At 41.5% G+C, this 22,527-nt stretch overlaps 1 protein-coding gene across 1 annotated transcript; it reads right to left on the reverse strand.

The window, feature by feature from the left end:
- Window positions 1-9,139: 9,139 nt before the first annotated feature.
- On the reverse strand, window positions 9,140-22,527 carry LOC306767201 (dihydroxyacetone phosphate acyltransferase-like; the record flags this gene model as incomplete). Its single annotated transcript, XM_079255125.1, has 15 exons — window positions 9,140-9,895; window positions 10,048-10,200; window positions 10,297-10,396; window positions 10,652-10,792; window positions 14,460-14,539; window positions 14,633-14,890; window positions 15,390-15,631; window positions 15,840-15,970; window positions 16,671-16,822; window positions 17,954-18,029; window positions 18,120-18,243; window positions 18,372-18,505; window positions 21,237-21,413; window positions 21,509-21,706; window positions 22,393-22,527. The coding sequence occupies 15 exons, from the start codon at window positions 22,525-22,527 to the stop codon at window positions 9,843-9,845; spliced, it is 2,154 nt and encodes a 717-aa protein (XP_079111251.1). The 3' UTR covers window positions 9,140-9,842.

The following is a 22,527-nucleotide window of genomic DNA, read 5'->3' on the forward strand; positions in this document are numbered from 1 at the left end:
TAAACTGTTCCTAGTAGGTAAAATACTACTCTGTTCACTTGTTTAATCGGTACAATTGTTGCAAAAAAGTCTGACAATGTTGAAACTCTGAGGTCGGCTCAGACAATATCTTCTGTCCAGATTTTAATGCAGTGACAGACATCAATTGCAGTTTGTAACTTTTACCAAGGTGTTAAAATATATATCTTCTGACCTGGTTACTGTCTTTATCTACAGGCAACGCTGTGCTCGAGCTGCAGCTGTTTTTCCATGATCTAAGCAAAGCTACTTATCACTTGTACCTTGCCCTGCTCCAGCTGCGCCGAGCCACCACCCACTTTGCCAACGGTGTAAGATACCTGGCCAAGCATGCCAAGCAAAGCTCATCTCACCATATTGACTGCACAGACTGGAATGATTACATTTTAAATAATGCCAAGCAAAGCTCATCTCACCTTGGCAACAACCAAGACCAACCTCTAGCCAAGGAAAGCATGTTACACTTCCTGGAGGGCTTATGTGTGATGTGTGAGATGGTGCCCAGCCTGATGAGTGCAGCTCTCAGTGTGGGCACCGCTTTCTCCCACATACTGCAGGCAGGTTTTTACATCCTGGCTGCCACACTGCGCACCATCCAGAACAGCCTGTTCTGTGAGGAGAAGGAGAGATGGGACAAAGAGCGATTGAAAGTCCTGGAGAAAGAAAAAAAAAAGTTACAACATGTTGGAGTACATCACAACCTGTTGAACGTTGATTCTTACAGGCGCCTGTAAGAATCCAGCTTGGCTTGCCACTGGTGTGAAAATAATTTCTCTCCATTTAAAATGCAATACAGAGCTAACTGGCACATAAGGTCCTGTTTTATGTGTAAGTACACAAAAATTACTTAATGTCCTTGTCAATAAAACAACATACTAAAACAGTGTAAGGAGAGAGATGGATTTATTACAATGTACATTAGTAAATGCTGATGCTGAATGACTTCTGAGCCAACCCCATCTCCACCGAGTGCATCTACTTGTGTATGGGTTTGACTGGTTTGACCCTGATCTCTATCACCTGTATTTATTGTGTCCATAAAAAAAAATAGTTGGATCATAGATCACAGTCTGCTGTAGACGGTTTGTGCTGCAGCTAAACTGTTACAGTCTGAAACCATTTGCCTCAGTCTTGACTGTAAGTGTGTTTATTGGTCCATGCCAAGTGATTCTCTGATGTCATCTTCAGTCGGTCCCTCCAAGGAGCTGATGAGACATGCCATCCACGACTTGTAGTCTCATTCACTGAAGCTGCAAATAGTCCCATTAATGTCCACAGACTCAATGGGCAAGAAAATGGAGTCAAAGTTGAGATTGTGATCGACTGCAACCACCATGTGTGGGGATCTTTGTATAAACGTCACCTCCATTTGTCAGCAAGCTTCATTTTCCTTTTCCTTTTGGCAAAAAGAATCCTGTCTCCATTGTTTAATTGGAATTTATTGATCATCTTGTGTTACCTCTGGCTATTTTGTCATGCTCTTTCATGACATGTTTTTGAACAATGTGTGCTGCCCCTCTCAGGTGGAATATTGGCATCGTGGCATAGTTACTTTAGCCAACAAGCCTATGAGTCAAACAGTACCTGTTGAAACATAACGTCAACAGACAGTCTTTGGACACAGTAAAACATGAAGAGGACAGGAGCATATCCAGTGATCTCATACAACCCAAATTCCAATGAAGTTGAAATGTAAATAAAAACAGAATAAAATGATGATAATGCCACTTCAGAACACTGTCATCTCAGGACACTTTACAGAAAAAAACAGTTCAAGGCAATTCATAATAAATGCTAGTCAGGGAAAATCAACAGATTGCATCGAATATTGACTTTGATCCAGTCCCCCATCCAGAGCATGCATGAAGCAAAAGGTGAATTTCTACCAATCTGAACTGCAAAACGGACTGATGTTCCAGCTTGCTAAAGGAGTCATAACCTAGTCTTTTCATGTCTCCACTGTCCTTTAAGTGTTTTTAAGTAATTGTTTAAAAAGTCATTAAACCAAAAAAAAAAATTAAAAAGTGCTTTTTCTGACCCTTTAAAACTTTTCTCGTGAGATTTCATGCAAGATTTTGAAAAACATAGATGTTAGTTTAAAGTTATCTTAAGGACTGTAGGGATTAGGGATTAAAACTAATTTTTCCCATTGTATCACAAGAGCCAAGGCTCCCAAGCCCATTCCCTCTATTTCTCTACCAATGAGGTTTCTTTCAAGACTTAGTGTCCAACAGTTGGGTCTAGTTCTTGATTTTCTTGAAGCCCTTCAAAGAACAAAGCAGGTAACCTGATTTTCCACTTTTTTTTTTTGGAAGCTGCTTGACAGAGGTTAAGTAAGAATAGGTTCATAAGCTTGAATAAGTTGAGAACTACTGGCCTAGAAGGTTGCTGAAGATGGTCATGTAAAAGAACATAACATGAACATATAAAAGAGGTTGGACAATTCTTGCAGCATCCTGTTGTAGACTTCCTGATGTGGTAAGAGCCGCATACTGTCCTATTTGTATTATTCAGCCATGGAGATGTTGTAAAAACTGGAGTCCACTGTGCTGTGGGAATATTCTCCCCTAAAGCTGCCAGGCAGTCAGACTGGTATGGAAAGGGGTGTTGTGTGTTCAGACTTGTTAGTTTTTGGTTTATTCGTTAATTGGTTGTGACTTCAGCTGAATCCCTACAAAGGATGTGGATCCTTGAGTGTTCTTGTATTCAACCTCCAAAGTTTGGTAGAGTGAAATAATTTAGTTGAGTGGACACTTCTCCCTCATTTCCTCATACCAATCAACACATTTTAACATTTGACCAGGATTTCTAAGTGAAACATTACGTGGGCTGCACGGTGGCGCAGTGGTTAGCACTGTGGCCTCACAGCAAGAAGGTCACTGGTTCAATCCTTGGCTGGTTTGGTCAGTGGCCTTTCTGTGTGGAGTTTGCATGTTCTCCCCGTGTATGCGTGGGTTCTCTCCAGGTACTCCGGCTTCCTCCCACCATCCAAAAGACATGCATGATAGGTTAATTGGTCACTCTAAAATTGCCCCTAGGAGTGAGTGTGAGCGTGAGTGTGGTTGTTCGTCTCTCTGTGTGTGGCCCTGCGATGGACTGGCGAGCTGTCCAGGGTGTACCCTGCCTGTCGCCCAAAGCCAGCTGGGATAGGCTCCAGCTTCCCTGCGACCCTGAATTGGAATAAGTGGATCGGAAAATGAATGAATGAATGAATGAACATTACGTGCTGAATCTTAATTTGGGAGAAGACGCTTTATGCAAAACACTCAGTGTTACAATTACTGCATTAATGACCTTGGAAAACGGGGGAAAAAGCAAACTGCAGCAGTGTCATTTGCGTTTTTAAGTGAATTCCCTTAAGCTTTGGTTATACAAGAAATACACTTGAACAATGTTCAATCAACATCCAAAAAAAAATATACAAAAACATTTTTTTCTGGTTCATCGTGTTCTTCTGGTTTCTGAAGGTTTTACAAAACAACTGAGGCAGTCAGATGAGAATAAATAAATGAGATATAAATTTTATTTAGTTCAGTTGCTGTAAACTTTTTGACTGTTGGCGACGTGCCCATCTGGAGAACCAGCATCTGGACTGATGGCACCTTCCATCTGATGTTGCATCAATGTGGCATGGTATGGTATCAAGCCTGGAGGAGACACATGTCAAACTTATTGCTGCCATTCTGAACAATGTGCTATAAATGTATAGCGAAGCTACAGAAAATGCAGCAGGAAATATGACATAAAGATAAAACTTTTAAATATATAAACCTGTCAGACTTGTTTTGTGCAGTGTCATCTTTCCTTGGGATTTTTATGGAGGTAGATGCTGGATGATGGGATGAGGCTAGTGGAAGATGGTTGACCTGAGATGGCAGACATTTATCAAGAGGAACATAGCTCTGAGAGAGCTCCTGTGGTTTTTTCCATGTGCATTTGTTTCCTACAAAAGAAGATCAATGGCTTGTTAATATGGAAAAAACAGCCGCACTCATGTGAGATGTTTTAATAGGAATACTGTTCAGAAAGTGAAAAAAAGTGCATTTTAATTAAATAGCATTTAATATTTATGCTTATTTTCACATGAACTTGACCTGTTTTTCTTGACTCCATGACGCACATAATTAAAATTCTGATACCTGTTTCCCAAGAAGAAGCCGTTTTCTTTTCACAAGGATAAAGGTACCATGTGTCCTTGAAGTATACGGTTTTGCTCTAAAATAAAAACAGAACATGTATTAGCACCAACCAGCAAATCTGGGATGCTCTGCAGGATTATTTGATCCTTAAGAAATCACACCTTGTCATGGTGAAATGCAACATTTAAGGGGATAATATAAAAAAGGCATAAAGATGGCAGAATTAGGAAGAAGTTCCCCATCGTAAGGTGTAAAGTCACCATCTATCATACAGTATGAAGTGAGTTTTTTACATCACACGTTTCATAGAACTGTTAGATGATGCATACATGCTGACGTTTACAACAAGAAAGATGTGTTTATAATGGATTTCATGCATTTCACATCCAGTTTAAACATGCTAAAGCTTCACCTTGGAGTTAGAGTGATGTAGATAGTCACTGTACACTAAACTCTGCAGCTTTTTGACCTCTGTGGGGCTGCAGCTGAACACACGTTCCTCCACTCTCTTCTGAAGGGGAAACCACACTTGTTCAGTCCATTGCTTGTGGAGCAGCTCCTTTCTCCTTAGCTCTATTATGTCCTGCTGGCTCAGGAAGCACTCTAACTCCTTAATGAGGGTATCAGATAGATGGGCAAACAGTCAGTGTGCTGTTAGTTAATAATAATGTCAAATCCATGCTGTTGGTCTAAAGTAAAAGTAACAAAATTATAGATGTTACCTTCATAAAACCATTTTCAGTGTCCTTTAAAGGTTGGATTAGTTCTTGCACTTGGTGACTGTCAGACACCATCTTTGCCTAAACAATACATGAAATAAGAAAATTCCACAACTTCTAACCCAGGCACAGAGTGAGTTTGGTTCAGTGTAGTACCTGAAGTTGTCTAAGGGAGGTGTGAAAGACCTGGTACTGTTTCAAGCAGGGTGCTTGCCCAAAGGCAGAGGAAGTCTTGCTTTTTTTGCTTGGCCTACTCCTCATCCTGATACTCGGCTGAGATGGATGTCCTCTCCTCTCCGTAGTGTTTTTCACTTCAGCCATGCAGCCCTAAAACATCACCCATTTCAAACCAGTGAGCACTTATTGTTTTTATGTGTGACTGTGAGAAAACATACAGTCGTTTTAAGGAATATAGTTAGATGATGAGCCAAACATCTAAAACTTCAACTCCAGCCTCTGTCCAAACAAAATCTTTGCAGCACGTAATGGACAGTGAACTTTTGGAAACCCCAGCCTGAGTTCACAGACTGACCAGAAATAGTCGTGTAGGTCTACAGCAAGCAGCAGAGCAAGAACAATGGGCTAGGACAGATCCTGTCGCCACCTGGAAACATGAGCAGCTTCTTGCTGTTACGTTAACACGTGCAGTAGAACATGCATGTCATTACACAGCTGGCCTTTTTGGTGAGACTTATCTGTGCAAAATGACATTTTTTCTAGTACTTTTTGTTTACTTGAAAACAATATTTTGAAGATTTGATGCAATATTTAGGATCACTGGAATGTGCTACAGATTTACATGCATTCATATGAATTTCATCTTATCCATGCTTTTTTTCTGTTGTCCATATTTACCAGAGGCAGCAGAATCTCTCAGCAACCTGAGACTTTTCTATTCATCTTAGCTTGGACCCTGAGACTACAGCATTGTGAGCTCAGACATGACTCAAAGGAGAAATATAGCAAGCCATTCATTATCCTCAGACTATCTGAGCTGGTCAGAGCACACATACTGCCCCTACACAGTCCTCTAAAGACCAGTGATAAATAATTAGTTGGTCATAGCTTCACTCTTTCTTCCAAAGTAAGAGCAGTTCAAATTCAGTGATAACCGCTATGGTGGCTGTAGGTGTAAAACAGAACAAAATTAAATGGAACCAACAAAACGTAAATGATCATTTAAAAAAAAAATTACCATTAGGAGTGTATAGAAAATGGCAACATATAAACCAATTTTGGATTAATCCTTTTTACTAGCATCCAACACTGGATCATCTGTGAAAGTGTAATGTTAAGATATGTGTGTGTGTGTGTGTATATATATATATATATATATATATATATATATATATATATATATATATATATATATATATATATATATATATATATGACACCACAAACAAATTCAAAAACAAAATTATATGAATTAAGCACATTTTTAGTGATGGACGACACGCAAGTTATATGTTTGAGGGGAATAAATGTCATTGTTAAATAACTTTAATTTTCTTAAACTGTCCCTGTATTAGATAAAAGCACGTATGTTATTATAGTTAATATTCAGTTGTTTTTCTCCAAGACGACTAGCAGATATCTTTTTTAGTTTAATTTAGTTTACAACCTGCGTCACCGTCATCAAGATTCTTACCTATGTTCAGTTGAGACATCCAGGTCAGTGGTTCGACGGAAAACCGACAATTTAGAGCAAATTTCCTTGTTTTTGTTTCAGGCGTTGCAACAATTTCTAAAGTCAGACGACTGCTAAGTTCTAACTTTCTTCCCTTACAATGGCTTCAGTTGTCATTATGGGCACTGAGACTGGAGTGAGGCCTCCTCCTCTTTCTCCTCCTCTGTCTCCTCCTCCTACAGGTGTCCTGCCGTCTGGAGGTTTTCTGTTGCCATGACAACCGCACAGGCAAGCCAAAACTGCAACGCACCGCAAAGACGCTCTCAGGGCGCTGCTGGCGCTCACAGTTAGCGAAGAAACTTCATTAAATCTATTAATAATGCATTTTTAAAAATTATAAGAAGAAAAAAATATGTACAATGTGATTTTGGTCTTTTGAATTTTTTTTCCCCCACCCAATATTTCATCTTTGTTGTTATTAGAAATATAAAATAAGCCATAAAAAGGAGGTTAAAATGACTGTAAAACCAAAAGAATAAAGAGTAATATAGTCTGTGAAGCTTCCTGTAAAGCTTCTGTTGGCTGTTATCGTGCAGTGCAGTTGTAGCATGTCGGCTTGCTCTTAATGCGCCTGTTGACAGCTGAGGTGCTCTTAAGGTGTCCACTGTTCCACCTTCGGAAAAACCGATAACCTACGGGATGTTTGGGTATTAGCTGCGTAAAGGCAGGCGGGGGCAGGGCTTGGCCAGGTCATACCTTATCTTTTCAAGGCTTTCTTTCTTTTCGTTGAAGGGTCCAGGACTGGACAGGGCGGAGGCCACATGGATTGGTGGACTTCGCTGGCAGCGAGTATTGCCCTGCTGTGGATTTTCTGCTTCATAGATGGTAAGATCAAAATGACGGGTAGAGATTTGGAAGCTTTACTGCCATAAAAACTCCCAGCTTGCAAAATTAGGACTTGCTTATTTATCGTTCTGTCCAACATAGCAGGTAGAAATCTTACTCGGGCGACTACTAAAAGATACAATCCTGAAAAAAGAAGGCCAATAATTCACATTTGTGCCAAATAAAAATGACAGAAACTGGCACAGGAATCCTTCTGCCTAATAAATAAGATCTTGATAAAGTTACATTTCAAATTGTAATAATAAATGACCTTCTGTCTCATTAAACTCTTCCTGACTGGATAATCTTACACTAGCCATGCGCTGAATTGTTCTAATACGTCCGGACAAAGCCGAAACTCCTGTAATAGACTTTTTTCTTGCCTCTTAGTAGCACGTAGAAGGGTTTAATTGTAGTGACTTTGTGCTCGGGAAGGCGCGTAAAGACGCACCGAGGGCGGCTCGCGTGCTCAGACGACACCCGCCACCCACATAGCTGTAGTGTAGACTTTAATCCAATGGCAGACACCGTTTGTAATAGTTTGTGACATTAGCCACTGCGGTAAATTAGACTCCAGCTGACCCGGTTACTGTCTTTATCTCCAGGCAACGCCGTGCTTGAGCTGCGCCTGCTTTTCCACGCTCTGACCAAAGCTGCTTGTCACTTGTACCTGGCCCTGCTCCCGCTGCGCAGAGCCGCCACCCACTTCGCAGACTGCGCGAGACACCTGGCCAGTCATGCCCAGCAAAGTCCATCCCACCACGGCTTCCTCCACCAAGGCCAATCCCTGGCAAAGAAAGGCACGCTGCACTTCCTGGAAGGCGTATGCGTGGTGTGCGAGACGGTGCCCAACCTGATGGGCGCAGCGCTCAGCGTGGGCGCAGCTTTCTGCCACATGCTGCAGGGAGGTTTTTACATCCTGGCTGCCACGCTGCGCACCATCCAGATCAACCTGTTCTCCCAAATGAACGGCGAGAAGGAGAGATGGGACAAAGAGCGGCTCAGAGCCAAGGAGAGTGAGAAAAAGATGAATTCGAAAGTGCTGGAGTACATCTCGGTGTTCTGTCAGGACCCTGTCAGCGCTTTACGCATCAAGGTCGACGTACCACCTGTGTACCGATAATCTCTGTCCATGTAAAACCAATGTACGGTTAATTGGCACATAAGAGGCCTTCATGTAGCTGCTGACAGGTTACAGGCTCAGCGGATTGGTTTGCAGATCAGAAGGAGGCTGAACTTTGACCTCAGCTTTCACTTGCTGTTGAGGGGGGGAAAGGAAAGAATTAAATAAATACTTAAATGTGAAGAAGGAAAGTAATCTATGGTGCGTTGCGTTTTGTTACATCTCTTTTGCATTTATTGAAATGTAAAGAAATTAAAATAAATGTCTCTAACAGATGAAATCTGACATTGTTCATGAGTATATTTGATCTTTAAAACATACAGACAACATTAACAGATTAACAATAAATTATCTTATTTTACTTACAAGTAATGTTTACTTTAAAGTGCATTATTGTTCATAGAAATTAAAAACAAATCTAACAAAAAAAGTTTAATATTTAAGAAATAAAAACTTATTAGAATCTTATCCAGAGATCCACCAGCAATGCTTCTGGCAAAGGCATGAGATCAGAAAGGAAAGCTAAGAGCTGGAAAAGAAAAAAAAAAAAAGCATGAAGACACAGAGGTAAAAAAAACAACAGAATTAGTTTTAAAAAATTAATTATAAAAACAAGTATATTTAAAATATTTGTTAAGCATGGATTTTTCAACACATATTTACATAAAAACGTGAACCTGACTTCAAAACTTACTTTAATACTATGTCCTTTTGTTCTACTTTATATATTTTAGCTTTAAGATAAAAAAAAATAGAGATCATTAAAGCTGTAAACAAAAGGGAAAAAAAAACATTTAAACAAAATACCATAAGAATTCATTTACATAATTAAAACATAATGTTTTTTCTTAAAAAATATTAATACAGGACAAACTACTGGAAGATGTAAACAGAAGTTAAAATAAACCGGCTTTTATATATTGTCATCTGTGTTCTCATTTCCACTTTTTAAAAACTTATTCCTACATCCTAATCTTTTAATTAGACCTTGTTTCATTTATTCATTCTCACAGATTTACTTTCTTGTGTGGGACGACAAAATTATTTTCAGCTCTGATCAAACTCATAAAACAAAACAAGCTACATCTGAGTCACTGTGGCAGGTCGCTTTCAGCTTTCCACCTCAGATCTCTGCTCTGTAAGGGATGAGTGTGGCTATACGGAGGTGGCCAACACTCAAGAGTGGAGCATTGTCAGATTAAGTCTGATCGCTGATCCTCACAGTGTCGGCACAGAAATGGCAGCATAAGGAGACAGAAGGATGAAAATGAGGAAGGGGAAAATACGACCGCAAGGTGACACAAAAGATGGATCTGCTCCAACTGAGACTAAAGTCTGGCATCTGGTGTGGCCTGGAGATTCTGTGGAGGGATTTTCCCAGCTAAAGTGAGAGAGGAAAGGAAACAAAATCCCTCAGGCTGTTGCTTGTAAGCGCAGTAAACACAAGCAATAGTCAACAACACAGCACTGACTTTGAAGTAAACATTTTAAAGAGAGCAAGGTAAAAATTCATCACAAGTTCACAAGACTTACAGAGCATGTCACCAGTTCTTCTGACAGCCGTTTTGTTCACTTTGTACTCATTATTTTCTGAATTTAACTTTGTCACAGCCTCCAGTCTTCGCAGTGCAGTCAAAACATTTTTCTGCGTGTCCGATGAAAGGGCCTCGTACGTGTGGAGTTTACCTACAAAATGAAACCAAAACACCCCCCAAAAATCAGAAGTTCACCAGCTGCTGATGCTCGCAGAAGTCAGAGATCTTTTTACACACTTTGCTTTACCTGAGAGGATGAGCTCCGTGGCAAGGTTTCGCACAGCAGGTAGAAACTGTTTCTCTGTGAACACATGATCTCCCTCCTCACAGAGGTACCTGAACATCAGCTGGATAGAAAAAACACCTGTAAGCCTCCTGCTTTACTTGCAGTTAGAGCTTTATAATGAATTAGCCATTGTGAAACTGGACGAACACAGCACCAAGTGAGCATCCCCTTTTAAGTTTGGCTTCATTAACAGAAGAATGCAGACAAATACAGAGGAATGCTACAAATAGACGCTTTCTTCTCCTCACCCAATGGCATACTTTTAATCTCAAAGCATAATGTGTTATTTGAAAGATAGATAAAAACGTTAAAGAACCTGATAAGAGGCAACGAAGGGTTTTATCAGCTCCTGCAGGAAGGATAACACGTCCATTCTAGCAGCTGAGGCCGTCACCTCCTGCTGAGTGACACAGACTGCTCCGCATTTCTTCAGGAGGCAGCATGCTTCCTCAAAGTCCTGATTTGAAAACAATATCAGTAAAATCTTGGAAAGCATCACAACAGCAAAACTGATCGAGGCTGCGTGTTTTTACATCCGATACAGGCTGCATACAAGTTGGACTCTATTTAAGCAGGGGTGGGAATATCTAATCAAAAAATAAAAAAATCGGGATTTTCTTGTTTCACTGTTTTAAAAATGATTATTTGGTTAAAAAATCTTTTTTTTTTTCAAATAAATAAAATTTTTCACTATTCTTTTTTTACTAGTCTTCTTGGGTATTATAGCAGCAGAATGATGGTCTGGCTACTGTGTTGTTTTTTCCTAACTGAAATCAAGAAAAATTACTAGCAAAAAAAGTTTTAAAATTTTTTCTTTTAAATCTACAAAAATCGGCAATATCGAAGAATTTTGAGAATCGCAATTTAAATTGAATCGGCCAAAAAATCTGAATCAAATCGAATTGGGATAAAATCATATTGTCACAGCATTACTATTTAGCTTTTTTACCGTGCAAAAAAAAAAAAACGTAAATATTTCTATACAAATTATAGCACAACTGCTGCGTTTTTGTGGAATGGGCTTTCACGCTCAACCGTCATGTTCCACCATATATCCCAAATGTGCCCTCTGCTGGGTGGATATTTGGACAAAATGTTAAAAAGTCTTTCTACCTTCTTTGATGCAATGATGAAAGCAGCTGTCAGATGCTCTGGATTGTTCTACACTCTGTGGTCTGCAGCTATGAGCCATCTACTTCACAGCTCAACATCGCATGCATTCTTGCTTTTCTATAACCTTGAACAGGCCAAACAAAAAGTTTCTAAAATCCTGAGAAATCTCTTTTCTATTCTGTTGTATATTTTAAACCTGAAAAGGGCCTTTTGACCATGCCTGCAAGCTTAAAGTCATCTAGTCACTTTAGCTGCAGTGGCTAAGAATGCAGTGGCTTATGGTTGTACTAAGCGAGCATGCCCATTACACCCAATATGGCAAAAAAATAGATCCATTCATCCATCCATCTTCTGCCGCTTATCCGGGGTCGGGTCGCGGGGACAGCAACCTAAGCAGGGAAGCCCAGACTTCCCTCTCCCCAGCCACATTTGCCAACTCTGCGGGTGGGATCCCGAGGCGTTCCCAGGCCAGCCGAGAGATGTAATCCCTCCAGCGTGTCCTGGGTCTTCCCCGGGGTCTCCTCCCAGAGGGACGTGCCTGGAACACCTCACCAGGGAGGCGTCCAGGAGGCATCCTGACCAGATGCCCGAGCCACCTCAACTGGTTCCTCTCGATGCGGAGGAGCAGCGGCTCTACTCTGAGCCCCTCCTGGATGACCGAGCTCCTCACCCTATCTCTAAGGGAGAGCCTGGCCACCCTGCGGAGGAAACTCATTTCAGCTGCCTGTATACGAGATCTCGTTCTTTCGGTCATGACCCACAGCTCATGACCATAGGTGAGGGTAGGAACGTAGATCGACTGGTAAATCGAGAGCTTCGCCTTCTGGCTCAGCTCCTTCTTCACCACGACAGACCGGCGCAGAGCCCGCATTACTGCAGACGCCGCACCGATCCGTCTGTTGATCTCGCGCTCCATCCTTCCCTCACTCGTGAACAAGACCCCGAGATATTTAAACTCCTCCACTTGAGGCAGGACCTCACTCCCAACCCGGAGAGGGCAATCCACCCTATTCCGGCTGAGGACCATGGTCTCAGATTTTGAGGTGCTGATTCCCATCCCAGCCGCTTCACACTCGGCCGCGAATCGCTCAAGCGAGAGCTGGAGATCACGACCAGATGAAGCCAACAGGACCACGTCATCCGCAAAAAGCAGGGACCCAATCCTGAGGCCGCCAAGTCGGATCCCTTCAACACCTCGGCTGCGCCTAGAAATTCTGTCCATATAAGTTATGAACAGAATCGATGATAAAGGGCAGCCTTGGCGGAGTCCAACCCTCACCGGAAACGAATCCGACTTACTACCGGCAATGTGGACCAAGCTCTGACACCTGTCGTACAGGGACCGGACAGCCTGTACAAGGGCGTCCGATACCCCATACTCCCGGAGTACCCCCCACAGGAGCCCCCGGGGGACACGGTCGAATGCCTTCTCCAGGTCCACAAAGCACACGTAGACTGGTTGGGCAAACTCCCATGCCCCCCCCAGGACCCCAAAGAGGGTATAGAGCTGGTCCACTGTTCCGCGACCAGGACGAAAACCACACTGCTCCTCCTCAATCCGGGATTCGACTATCCGGCGGACCCTCCTCTCCAGGACCCCTGAATAGACCTTACCAGGGAGGCTGAGGAGTGTGATTCCCCTGTAATTGGAACACACCCTCCGGTCCCTTCTTAAAAAGGGGGACCACTACCCCAGTCTGCCAATCCAGCGGTACTGCCCCCGATGTCCACGCGATGCTGCAGAGGCGTGTCAGCCAGGACAGCCCCACAGCATCCAGAGCCTTAAGGAACTCCGGGCGGATCTCATCCACCCCCGGGGCCTTGCCGCCAAGGAGCCCTCCGACCACCTCAGCGACTTCAGCCCCAGAGATAGGAGAGTCCACCCCTGAGTCCACCAGCTCTGCTCCCTCATGGGAAGCCGTGTTGGTAGGATTGAGGAGGTCTTCGAAGTATTCCCTCCACCGACCCACAACGTCCTGAGTTGAGGTCAGCAGCTCCCCACCTCCACTGTACACAGTATTGATGGAGCACTGCTTCCCCCTCCTGAGCCGCCGGATGGTGGACCAGAATCTCCTCGAAGCCGTCCGGAAGTCTTTCTCCATGGCCTCGCCGAACTCCTCCCATGCCCGAATTTTTGCCTCGGCAACGGCCGAAGCCGCATGCCGCTTAGCCCGTCGGTACCCATCAGCTGCCTCCAGAGTCCCACAGGCCAAGAAGGCTCGATAGGACTCCTTCTTCAGCTTGACGGCATCCCTCACTGCTGGTGTCCACCAACGAGTCCTGGGATTACCGCCACGACAGGCACCAACTACCTTACAGCCACAGCTCCGGCCGGCCGCCTCAGCAATAGAGGCACGGAACACAGCCCATTCGGACTCAATGTCCCCCGCCTCACTCGGGACATGGTTGAAGCTCTGCTGAAGGTGGGAGTTGAAGCTCGCTCTGACAGGGGACTCAGCCAGACGTTCCCAGCAGACCCTCACAACACATTTGGGCCTGCCAGCTCTGACCGGCTTCCTCCCCCACCATCTGAGCCAACTCACCACCAGGTGGTGATCAGTTGACAGCTCCGCCCCCCTCTTCACCCAAGTGTCCAAGGCATGTGGCCGCAGGTCCGACGATACGACTACAAAGTCGATCATTGAACTGCGGCCCGGGGAATCCTGATGCCAGGTGTACGTATGGACACTCTTATGTTGGAACATGGTGTTTGTTATGGACAATCCATGACGAGCACAGAAGTCCAATAACAAAACACCATTTGGGTTCAGAGGGGGGGGGACCATGCCTCCCAATCACTCCCCTCCAGGTCTCACTGTCATTGCCATGACACCTGTTTGCTATGGGTGACCCTACCAGGGGCATAAAGCCCCCGACAACATAGCTGCTAGGATCTTCGGGACACACAAACCCCTCCACCACGATAAGGTGACGGCTCAGGGAGAGGCAAAAAAAAATAAAAAATAGATGTAAATTATAATTTCTGATAACTGATTGAAAAATGCCATTGCCTGAGATGATCTGCCAGGGACGAAGATGAATTCATTGGAGAAGACATCCTGTAGGAAGCAGAAGAAGGAGAGGAGCTCATCTGTGAACAGAACAATGGATTCCCATGAGGCAGGAGCAAATACTACAGAGTCACAGAATGGGATAAAGATCTCTGCTTGTGCAGAACACCCACCTTTCTGCACGCTTTTCGTGATATGCATGGCCATGGCGAGCAAGGCTGGACGCACAAAGATGTGCAGGGCCTGATTCCTATAGGAAACCATCATCAGAACTGCCGTTGCTGTTCTCATCACACCCTCCTCTGGGCTGATTAGATGTTTCCTTTCAGGATCGTCCTCCTGAACCAAGTAGACACGCCCTGCTTTACGGTGAACGATGGAGCGATGAAGGACCATTGTGGATGACATCACATCAGATTCAGGGATGTGCTCTGCAATGCAGTTTTGACACATGATCTTTGTTTCAGAGAAAGATTTCATTTTCAGAGGATCATACGTCTTTACGTGCTAACACATGCTTGCTTGTGTATATGTGTGCAAACAAGAGACTTGTAATGTGAGACAGTTCAGTGGGTTCGTCTTAGGCTAAGTTACTTACAGTACATTAATCCATGGAGCATCTCCTAAGTGAATGTGAAACTTGTGCCAACTTACATTCACCTAATCTGTCTGATCTAGCTCAAACCAGGTTAAAGAAGCCTTTACAGTCTTGACATGTGATTCTGTCACACTCAGATACTACTGCGCTTTAACTTTGATTTGCTTCCTTTAACACATCAGCAAGTGGCTAAACAAGTGCCACCTACTGGTCTTTTAAAGTATGTGTAAGTAACCCTCAAAAAGTCAATGCAATTGTAAATTTCTCAATCTTGGAGACAACTATAAAAATAAACAAGCAAATATATAAAATGAATGCACTTTCCCACCCACCAGGCCAATTCAAATGAGCCCCAAAGTCCAGCATCAGCTTCCTAAGCCAGAGGGTTTTCTCTTTTAGCTGATCCCACAGCAAACCTTCTTCTGTTAAAACTGTGCCTGGAACCTGGAGCAATAGACATGCCATCATAGACCAGGGGCTGATCCGAGAGCCCTCCTCTTGGATCCGTACAATCAGATGAGCCAGCCAGTTCACGCAGGCCTGGGCCTCTGGTGTGGGCTTCCTAGGAAGATCTCTGGGAAAAGTCATACAAGCAGAGGAGAAAGAGTGTGTGGAGATAGAGAGCTATGCTGCAGTCAAACTCAAACAAGAGTGACTAAAAGGGAAATACCATTCAGTTTAAGGCTGTTAAAACTTTATTTTGATTGGGTTTAATCAAATGAACTACATCTGCAAACCACTAGTGTAATACACATGTAAAAAAAGTCGTGATTTTTCTCTACCTAGGAATGAGGTTATACTGGGAGCGATTTATCTTGTCCTCACAGAGCTGTCGAACAGATAAGGGATGGCCGAAGTTCACATGCATGCAGCCGTAATTCTCCTGCAGAACTCTGCTAGCCTTCAGCAAACCCTGCAGAGCAAGAGTGACACCCCAAGTAAGAAAATACAATTTGTTTATGCATGATCTTTCTAACTTTAACATGGAAGATTTATTGTGAAATTTTGTTATTTGGATGCAGTAGTGAAACTCTACTAGTGTGAAGATGACATAACCCACACAGACCGAAGACTGTTTTTTTAAATTAGTCGTCTAAAACCTGATGTTTTTCTATTAAGATATAAATAAAACAGTTTATTAAAACTTCATATCTCACAGATTCTCAGTAAACTATAAACACTATAATTCAGTTCACTTTTTACTATTAACTACTGAAATTGTTCTAATCTTTATCTACTTTTTTTCTTCTTTAAAAATAATAAATAATGTCATGCATGGGTTAAATGGTGCTCACGTCATTTTAGGTAAAAGAAGAAAAAGTGCACATGGTTGTGATCTGATCCGCAATCATTCACATCAACAAACTTATCGGGTCTTTGGAATGCAAGTATAACAACAACTTTAATGGGCAATATATCAGGTAAATGCTTTGATAACTGTGGAAAAATTGACTGTATTTAACTTATAAAATAAATTTGAAAGAAAAAAAGTGTAAACAAATGAGTGTCCACACAGAACATGTTGAAGTCCTGTTATGACAATAACTACAAGAGTGCAGGAAAACAGTTCATGACCAGTTTATGATGAGGTAAACAGAGCGACCAGAGCCTACCATGGTGCTTTCTCTGGGTTTGGGGACACCCAGTAACTCATGTGCAAGCAACGACTCCTCCAGCACTCGATCATAGCTGATACTGATAGGCAACAATGTGATGTCATACACTTCCCCTTTAAAGTAGGGCTCCAGCACCATGTGCAGCATACCTGCAGACACATATAGTCACTGTAAAAGCAGACACATAGATAGGCTTGTATGCATAATACACACAGCTTATGTTAAATGAACAGAAATGTTTCTGTAATAGAAATGTGGATTTTTTTTTTTCCTTTTCTCCACAGAAATTTAATTGAGCAGATCTCACTTGCAAGCACATCTAATTGGGTTGTAAAAGAATCAGGCATGTGGCAGTCATGTAATAAAAGCTGGAAAAGTTCATGTAGTTCATTTTTACTCTTCTTTTTTTGTGACTAATTTTTATTAGAATTTATAGTCACATGTGGGACAAGCATAGAATAACAGTGAAACGAACAAGATGTGGAGTCGGAGGAGGTCACATCCAATATTCAGAACAAATAAATAAATAAACTAAACGGCTGGTATATATACATGAAGATATATTCACAAATGTATTTTAAAATTAGGTCACTCATGTAGAAAAAACAAAAGACAGGATCCCATAGTATGCAAATCTATCACAAAGTCCACAGACAACATTGTACCGTATATACATAACCAGCACCAGACAAGTTTGATTATTAAGTATCCAAATTTACAAAAGAAATCCACTTTTCCCACTTTTATTGTAATTGGATTTGTTTAACCTAATAATGTAGGTTAATTTCTCCATCTGAGATATGTCCTTTATTATGTTAGTCCACTGATACTTATTTGGGGCTTTAGGTTTGAGCCAAAGTTTTGTGGAAGTAAATTTTTCTAAGTTATGTCGAACAGAATTAAAAGTACTGCAACCTGGTTTCCCTTTATCTGTTTTTTCTAAAAACTAAACATGAATATATAAATTATTTCTGGATTGGGGGAGTTTGATATTCCAGATTGTACTGGATGTGAAAAACAGCCTGCAGCATGGACCTAGACATACAGGAGCAGAGCAGCACACCTAAAGAGGCTTTTGGGAATAATAATAATGATAATAATAATAATAAGAAGAGGAAGAAGAAGAAGAAGAAACATCAAGCATTGAATTGTGGGGTTTGGACAAAGACAACTGTGGTTATCTGAAGCAAAATTAGAGCAACAATCATTTAGATGCTTTAAAACTAATCAGATCTCCTTTAGACAACAGTGCTTTCATAGTCAGGGACAAATAAACTCACCCAACTTTGGTGTGAGAGCCTTAAGCGTGCGACTCCTGAAACCTTCCACATAAAATTCCAGAGGAGCAAATCCTTTCTGTGGAATACATGTTAAACTGTTAGAGCACAACGTTTTTGGACACTGACGCTGTTAGCAGGAGGTGAAGCCTATGTTTAAGTGTCTGACCCTGACAATGGTTCGGACATATTCCGACAGCACGGCCCAGTACAACTTGTCAGAGCCAATGGCACGCCGGATAAAGAAAGCTCCAGAGCGACGAAGTATCTCTCCAACAATCTTCATCCCTGCAAGAGCTTTACAGTGGAAGACAAGAGACAATATGAAATGAAAAAAAAGACAAGTCAGTGGCTATACTTTACAAACGTTGATGGCTCTAATAAAACCACGTTTTGTTTGTTTTTTTATATAAATAGATACTTGCGAATTCCAGCAGCAATAACAGGGATTGGGATGTCGTAGCTGAAGAGGATGTAGGAGATAACCAAAAAGTCCACATAACTCCTGTGATTTGGCATCAAGATCACAGGACTCTCCTGAACAGCTTGTTGCAGCTACAGCAAAAGAAAAAGTAGAGACATTCTGAAAATAGCTTTTGGATTTATGATTATTTAACTCACAGATAAACAAAACTTCAAGGTAGATAAACAGAATCTGGTTAAACAAGTAATACCATAAATTATTACAATTATTTATTCATTCATTTTCTCAACTATTTAGCCCAATTAATGGTCGCAGAAGATCTGGAGCCCATCCCATCACTGGGATTACTGGGATGGGCATTCCCTGGTGAGGTAGCTACTGCAGGGCTACAATTATTCCATTTTTGAATAAATGTATACAATTTAACAAATCAATAACTGGCTAAATGCAGAAATAAGTACAACTAGATGCTTTCAAAAGCTGCTGATCAGTCCTGCATACCAGCTTGGAGGAATTTTATTCATTTTCTGAAAACAAAAAAGATTGAAATCTTTCATGCTGGTGGGCTTCCTCAAGAGAGTCATTACAAAACTTTAACCTCATTATGTGTTCATTTTCATTCTTTTGCTTTTTTTTTTTTAAACAACATTAAATCATAATACTCCTACCACCATGTTCCATAGTGTTATTTTATTTATTATATTTATATTTTATTTATATTTTATTTATTACATTCAATAGGGTTATTTTTCAGGAGTGCAGTGTTTTGTTCTTTTGTTTTATGTGTATTTAACACAACATAACACTTTTCTAACTACAGACATCTACAGGTACATCTCAGAAAATTATATTGTGAAAAAGTTCAGTATTTTTGTCACTCATTTCAGAATGTGAAACCTATGTATTTTATAGATTCATTACACATAGAGTGAAACATTTCAAATATTCAATCCTTGAAATTTTGATAATTGTGACTTATAGACAATAAATATAACCCAAAACCCAATAATAATAATAAACCCAAAATGCAGCGTCTAAGAAAATTAGAATATTGTGGAAAAACTTCAATCTTAGAAAGTCATGGTGTCACGCCCTAAACAACTAATTAACTCAAAATACCTGCAAAGGTATCCTAAACCTTTAAATGGTCTCAGTCTGGGTCAGATGGCTACACAATCATGGGGAAGACTGCTGACTTGACAGATGTCCAGAAGACGATCATTGACCCTCCACAAGGAGTAAAAGCCATAAAAGGTCATTTTTAAAGAAGCTTGTAGTTCAGTGTGCTGTATCCAAGTAGATTAATGGAAAGTTGAGTAGAAGGGAAAGGTGCACCAGCAAAAGGCATAGTCAAGCATGTCAAGCAGCATCCATTCAAGAATTTGGAGAGCTTCACAAGGAGTGGACTGAAGCTATACTCAGGGCATCAGGAGCCACTACACGCAGACGAATCTTTGGGCCACATGGACTACAAATGTCACATTCCTCGTGTCAAGCCACTCCTGGACCAGAGACAACGACAGAAGCATCTCACCTGGGCTAAGGAGAAAAAGGACTGGACTGTTTCTCAGATGAAAGCTAATTTTAGCTCTCATTTGGAAATCAAGGTCCCAGAGTCTGGAGGAAGAGTGGAGAGGCACAGAATCCATGTTGCTTGAAGTCCAGTGTGAAGTTTCCACAGTCAGTGATGATTTGGAGAGCCATGTCATGTTGGTGTTGGTCCGCGGTGTTTTCTGAAGTGCACAGTCAACACAGCATCTACCAGGAAATTTCAGAGCACTTCATGCTTTCTTCTGCTGACAAGTTTTATGTAGATGCCGATTTTTTTTTTTTTCCAGCAGGACTTGGCACCTGCCTACACTGTCAAAAGTACCAAAAGCTGCTTCAATGACCATGGTGTTACTGTGCTAGATTGGCCAACAAACTCACCTGATCTGAACCCCATAGAGAATCTGTGGGGTATTGTCAAGAGGAAGATGAGAGACGCCAGACCCAACTATGTAGTAGATGACCTGAAGGCTGATATCGTAACTATCTGGGCTTCCAGTAATTCATGCAAAAGGAGGCCCAACCAAGTATTGAGTGCATGGAAATGAACATACTCTTCAGAAGCCTGACATTTCTGTTTAAACTATCCTTTTTTCATTGATCTTATGTAATATTATAACTTTCTGAGACACTTAATTTTGGGTTTTCATTATCATGAGCCACAATCATCAAAATTTCAAGAAATAAATGTTTGAAATGTTTCACTCTATGTGTAATGATCTATATAATATATGGGTTTCACATTCTGAAATGAGTGACGAAAAATATAGAACTTTTTCATAATATTCTAATTTTCTGAGATGTACGGTATGCTGTTTTTGAGCGCAGTTGCGTTCTTCTTGCCATCATGCCATTCACACTGTTCTGTTTTCCTGATGGTGGACTCATGCACATTAAAGTTAGTCTAAGGGACAGGGCCCTAAAGTTCTTCAGTTAACCTGAGGTTGGGATTTAGACTCTCCAGTCTGGTGAGGATCAAAAACTTATTTACCTTATTAACTTATTTACCTGAAGATATGTTTAATTGAAAATAAACACTAATTTCACCTTAAGTTTAATTCATGGTGGTTAAAATGATTACAATATGTAATATTCTGTTATATTTTTATATTAAGCAAATAACCAAATAACCAAATAACCAATACAATTGTTTTTTACTTATTTGTTACTTTATTTTTTAAATTATTCACGTGATCTGATGAATATATATGTCATATTTGTGCAGAGAGAATTTTAAAAGTTCATAAAGTTTATAGTACCACTGTGTGCTGTGCTGACAGTAATTACTCAGTACCATGGTTAGTTCTAACTGACCTTGTTGACACCTTCCACGTTGACTAAGATGCCGCTGAAGAGCCTCTTGAATACTTTGTTCATTGTGTATCCCATCAGCCTGATGAAGCCCAGCTGCAGATTTTGAGACATTTCATCCAAAATCTTGCAAGCTTCTTCTCTTATTTTCTCCACAGATGACCCTGTCTCCGTGGCAACCTGAAAAGTGATGAGGGGGAGAAATCTTGGTCTGTTCTGATGATGACACAATGTAAAAATTTGATGCTACGTCTTTTCTAAAAACTGCATCTCACCTCTTTGGCCACGTAGCGCATGTACTGGGACTCCAGCACGGCTCGGTTGAGTTCAGCAGTGGAGAAGGGTGGGTTTCCTTTGTAAGGTTGGGGGCTAAAGGTCCTGAAGGCAAAGCCAAGATCACTGTAGCGCCTCCTCTCCTCCAAAATATCCACAAACTCCTCATCTTCCAGGCCAGCACCACCTAAATCTTCATACTGGGAGAAACAGGCACGATTAATTTTAAAGTTGTCAAGTTAGTGCTGGACAGCTTTAATAAAGACAGAAAATCATATGACTAGAGAGGAATGTAAATGTGTCTTTAGAAAGTGAAAATGAAAAATACTCAGTTTTCATTTTAACTTACTATAACTTGTAGAGCCGTATACTTTGAGAAACTGTGTATTCCATCGCTTTGAAATGCTTTTTAGAGACTAATTGAACGTTTTCAATCGGTAATAAATCAGCCGAGATAAGAAGAAACAACATTTATCTCCTTTGGTTCCTGTTTTGCACTATGACCCGAACAGCTTAATACTAAGCAACAACTGCTTAGAAACAATGTCAATGTTAAGAAGTAGGCCAAAGTTTCTGCAGCTTAATGCGACTCAGTTCCACTTTGCTATAAACACCAACCTCAGCTTAATTCAGACGGCAAAAAAGACTCGTTTGTATTGATCTGTCCCACTACTGAGCGCCTGCATATCTTTTATAGCTGTTGTTAACCTTTAATGCGTGTAAAGCGGTCGAGGAGAGGAGCGAAGGGATGCAGGGGAGCGAATGAACTGTGCTTTAAAAAGCTTTTAAAAATGAGTTGCTTACCGTGTTGGTCATTTTTCACCAGAAAACAAACACGACCTTTGCAGCTGAGCTGACTGTCCTCATTGACTTTCGGTTTTCTTACTTGAAAGCTCTTTTTTTTTTCGGTCTGCGCACAGTGGAGCAACCTGCCGGCCTGGCCAATGGTGCTGCGGGCTTTGGGGAACTCCTCCCTCCCTCCCGTTAGCCTCCTTGCTCTGAAGTAACCTCCACAAACCAT

Source organism: Telmatherina bonti (genome assembly GCF_933228915.1).
Source record: "Telmatherina bonti genome assembly, chromosome: 16".
Lineage (NCBI taxonomy): Eukaryota > Metazoa > Chordata > Actinopteri > Atheriniformes > Telmatherinidae > Telmatherina > Telmatherina bonti.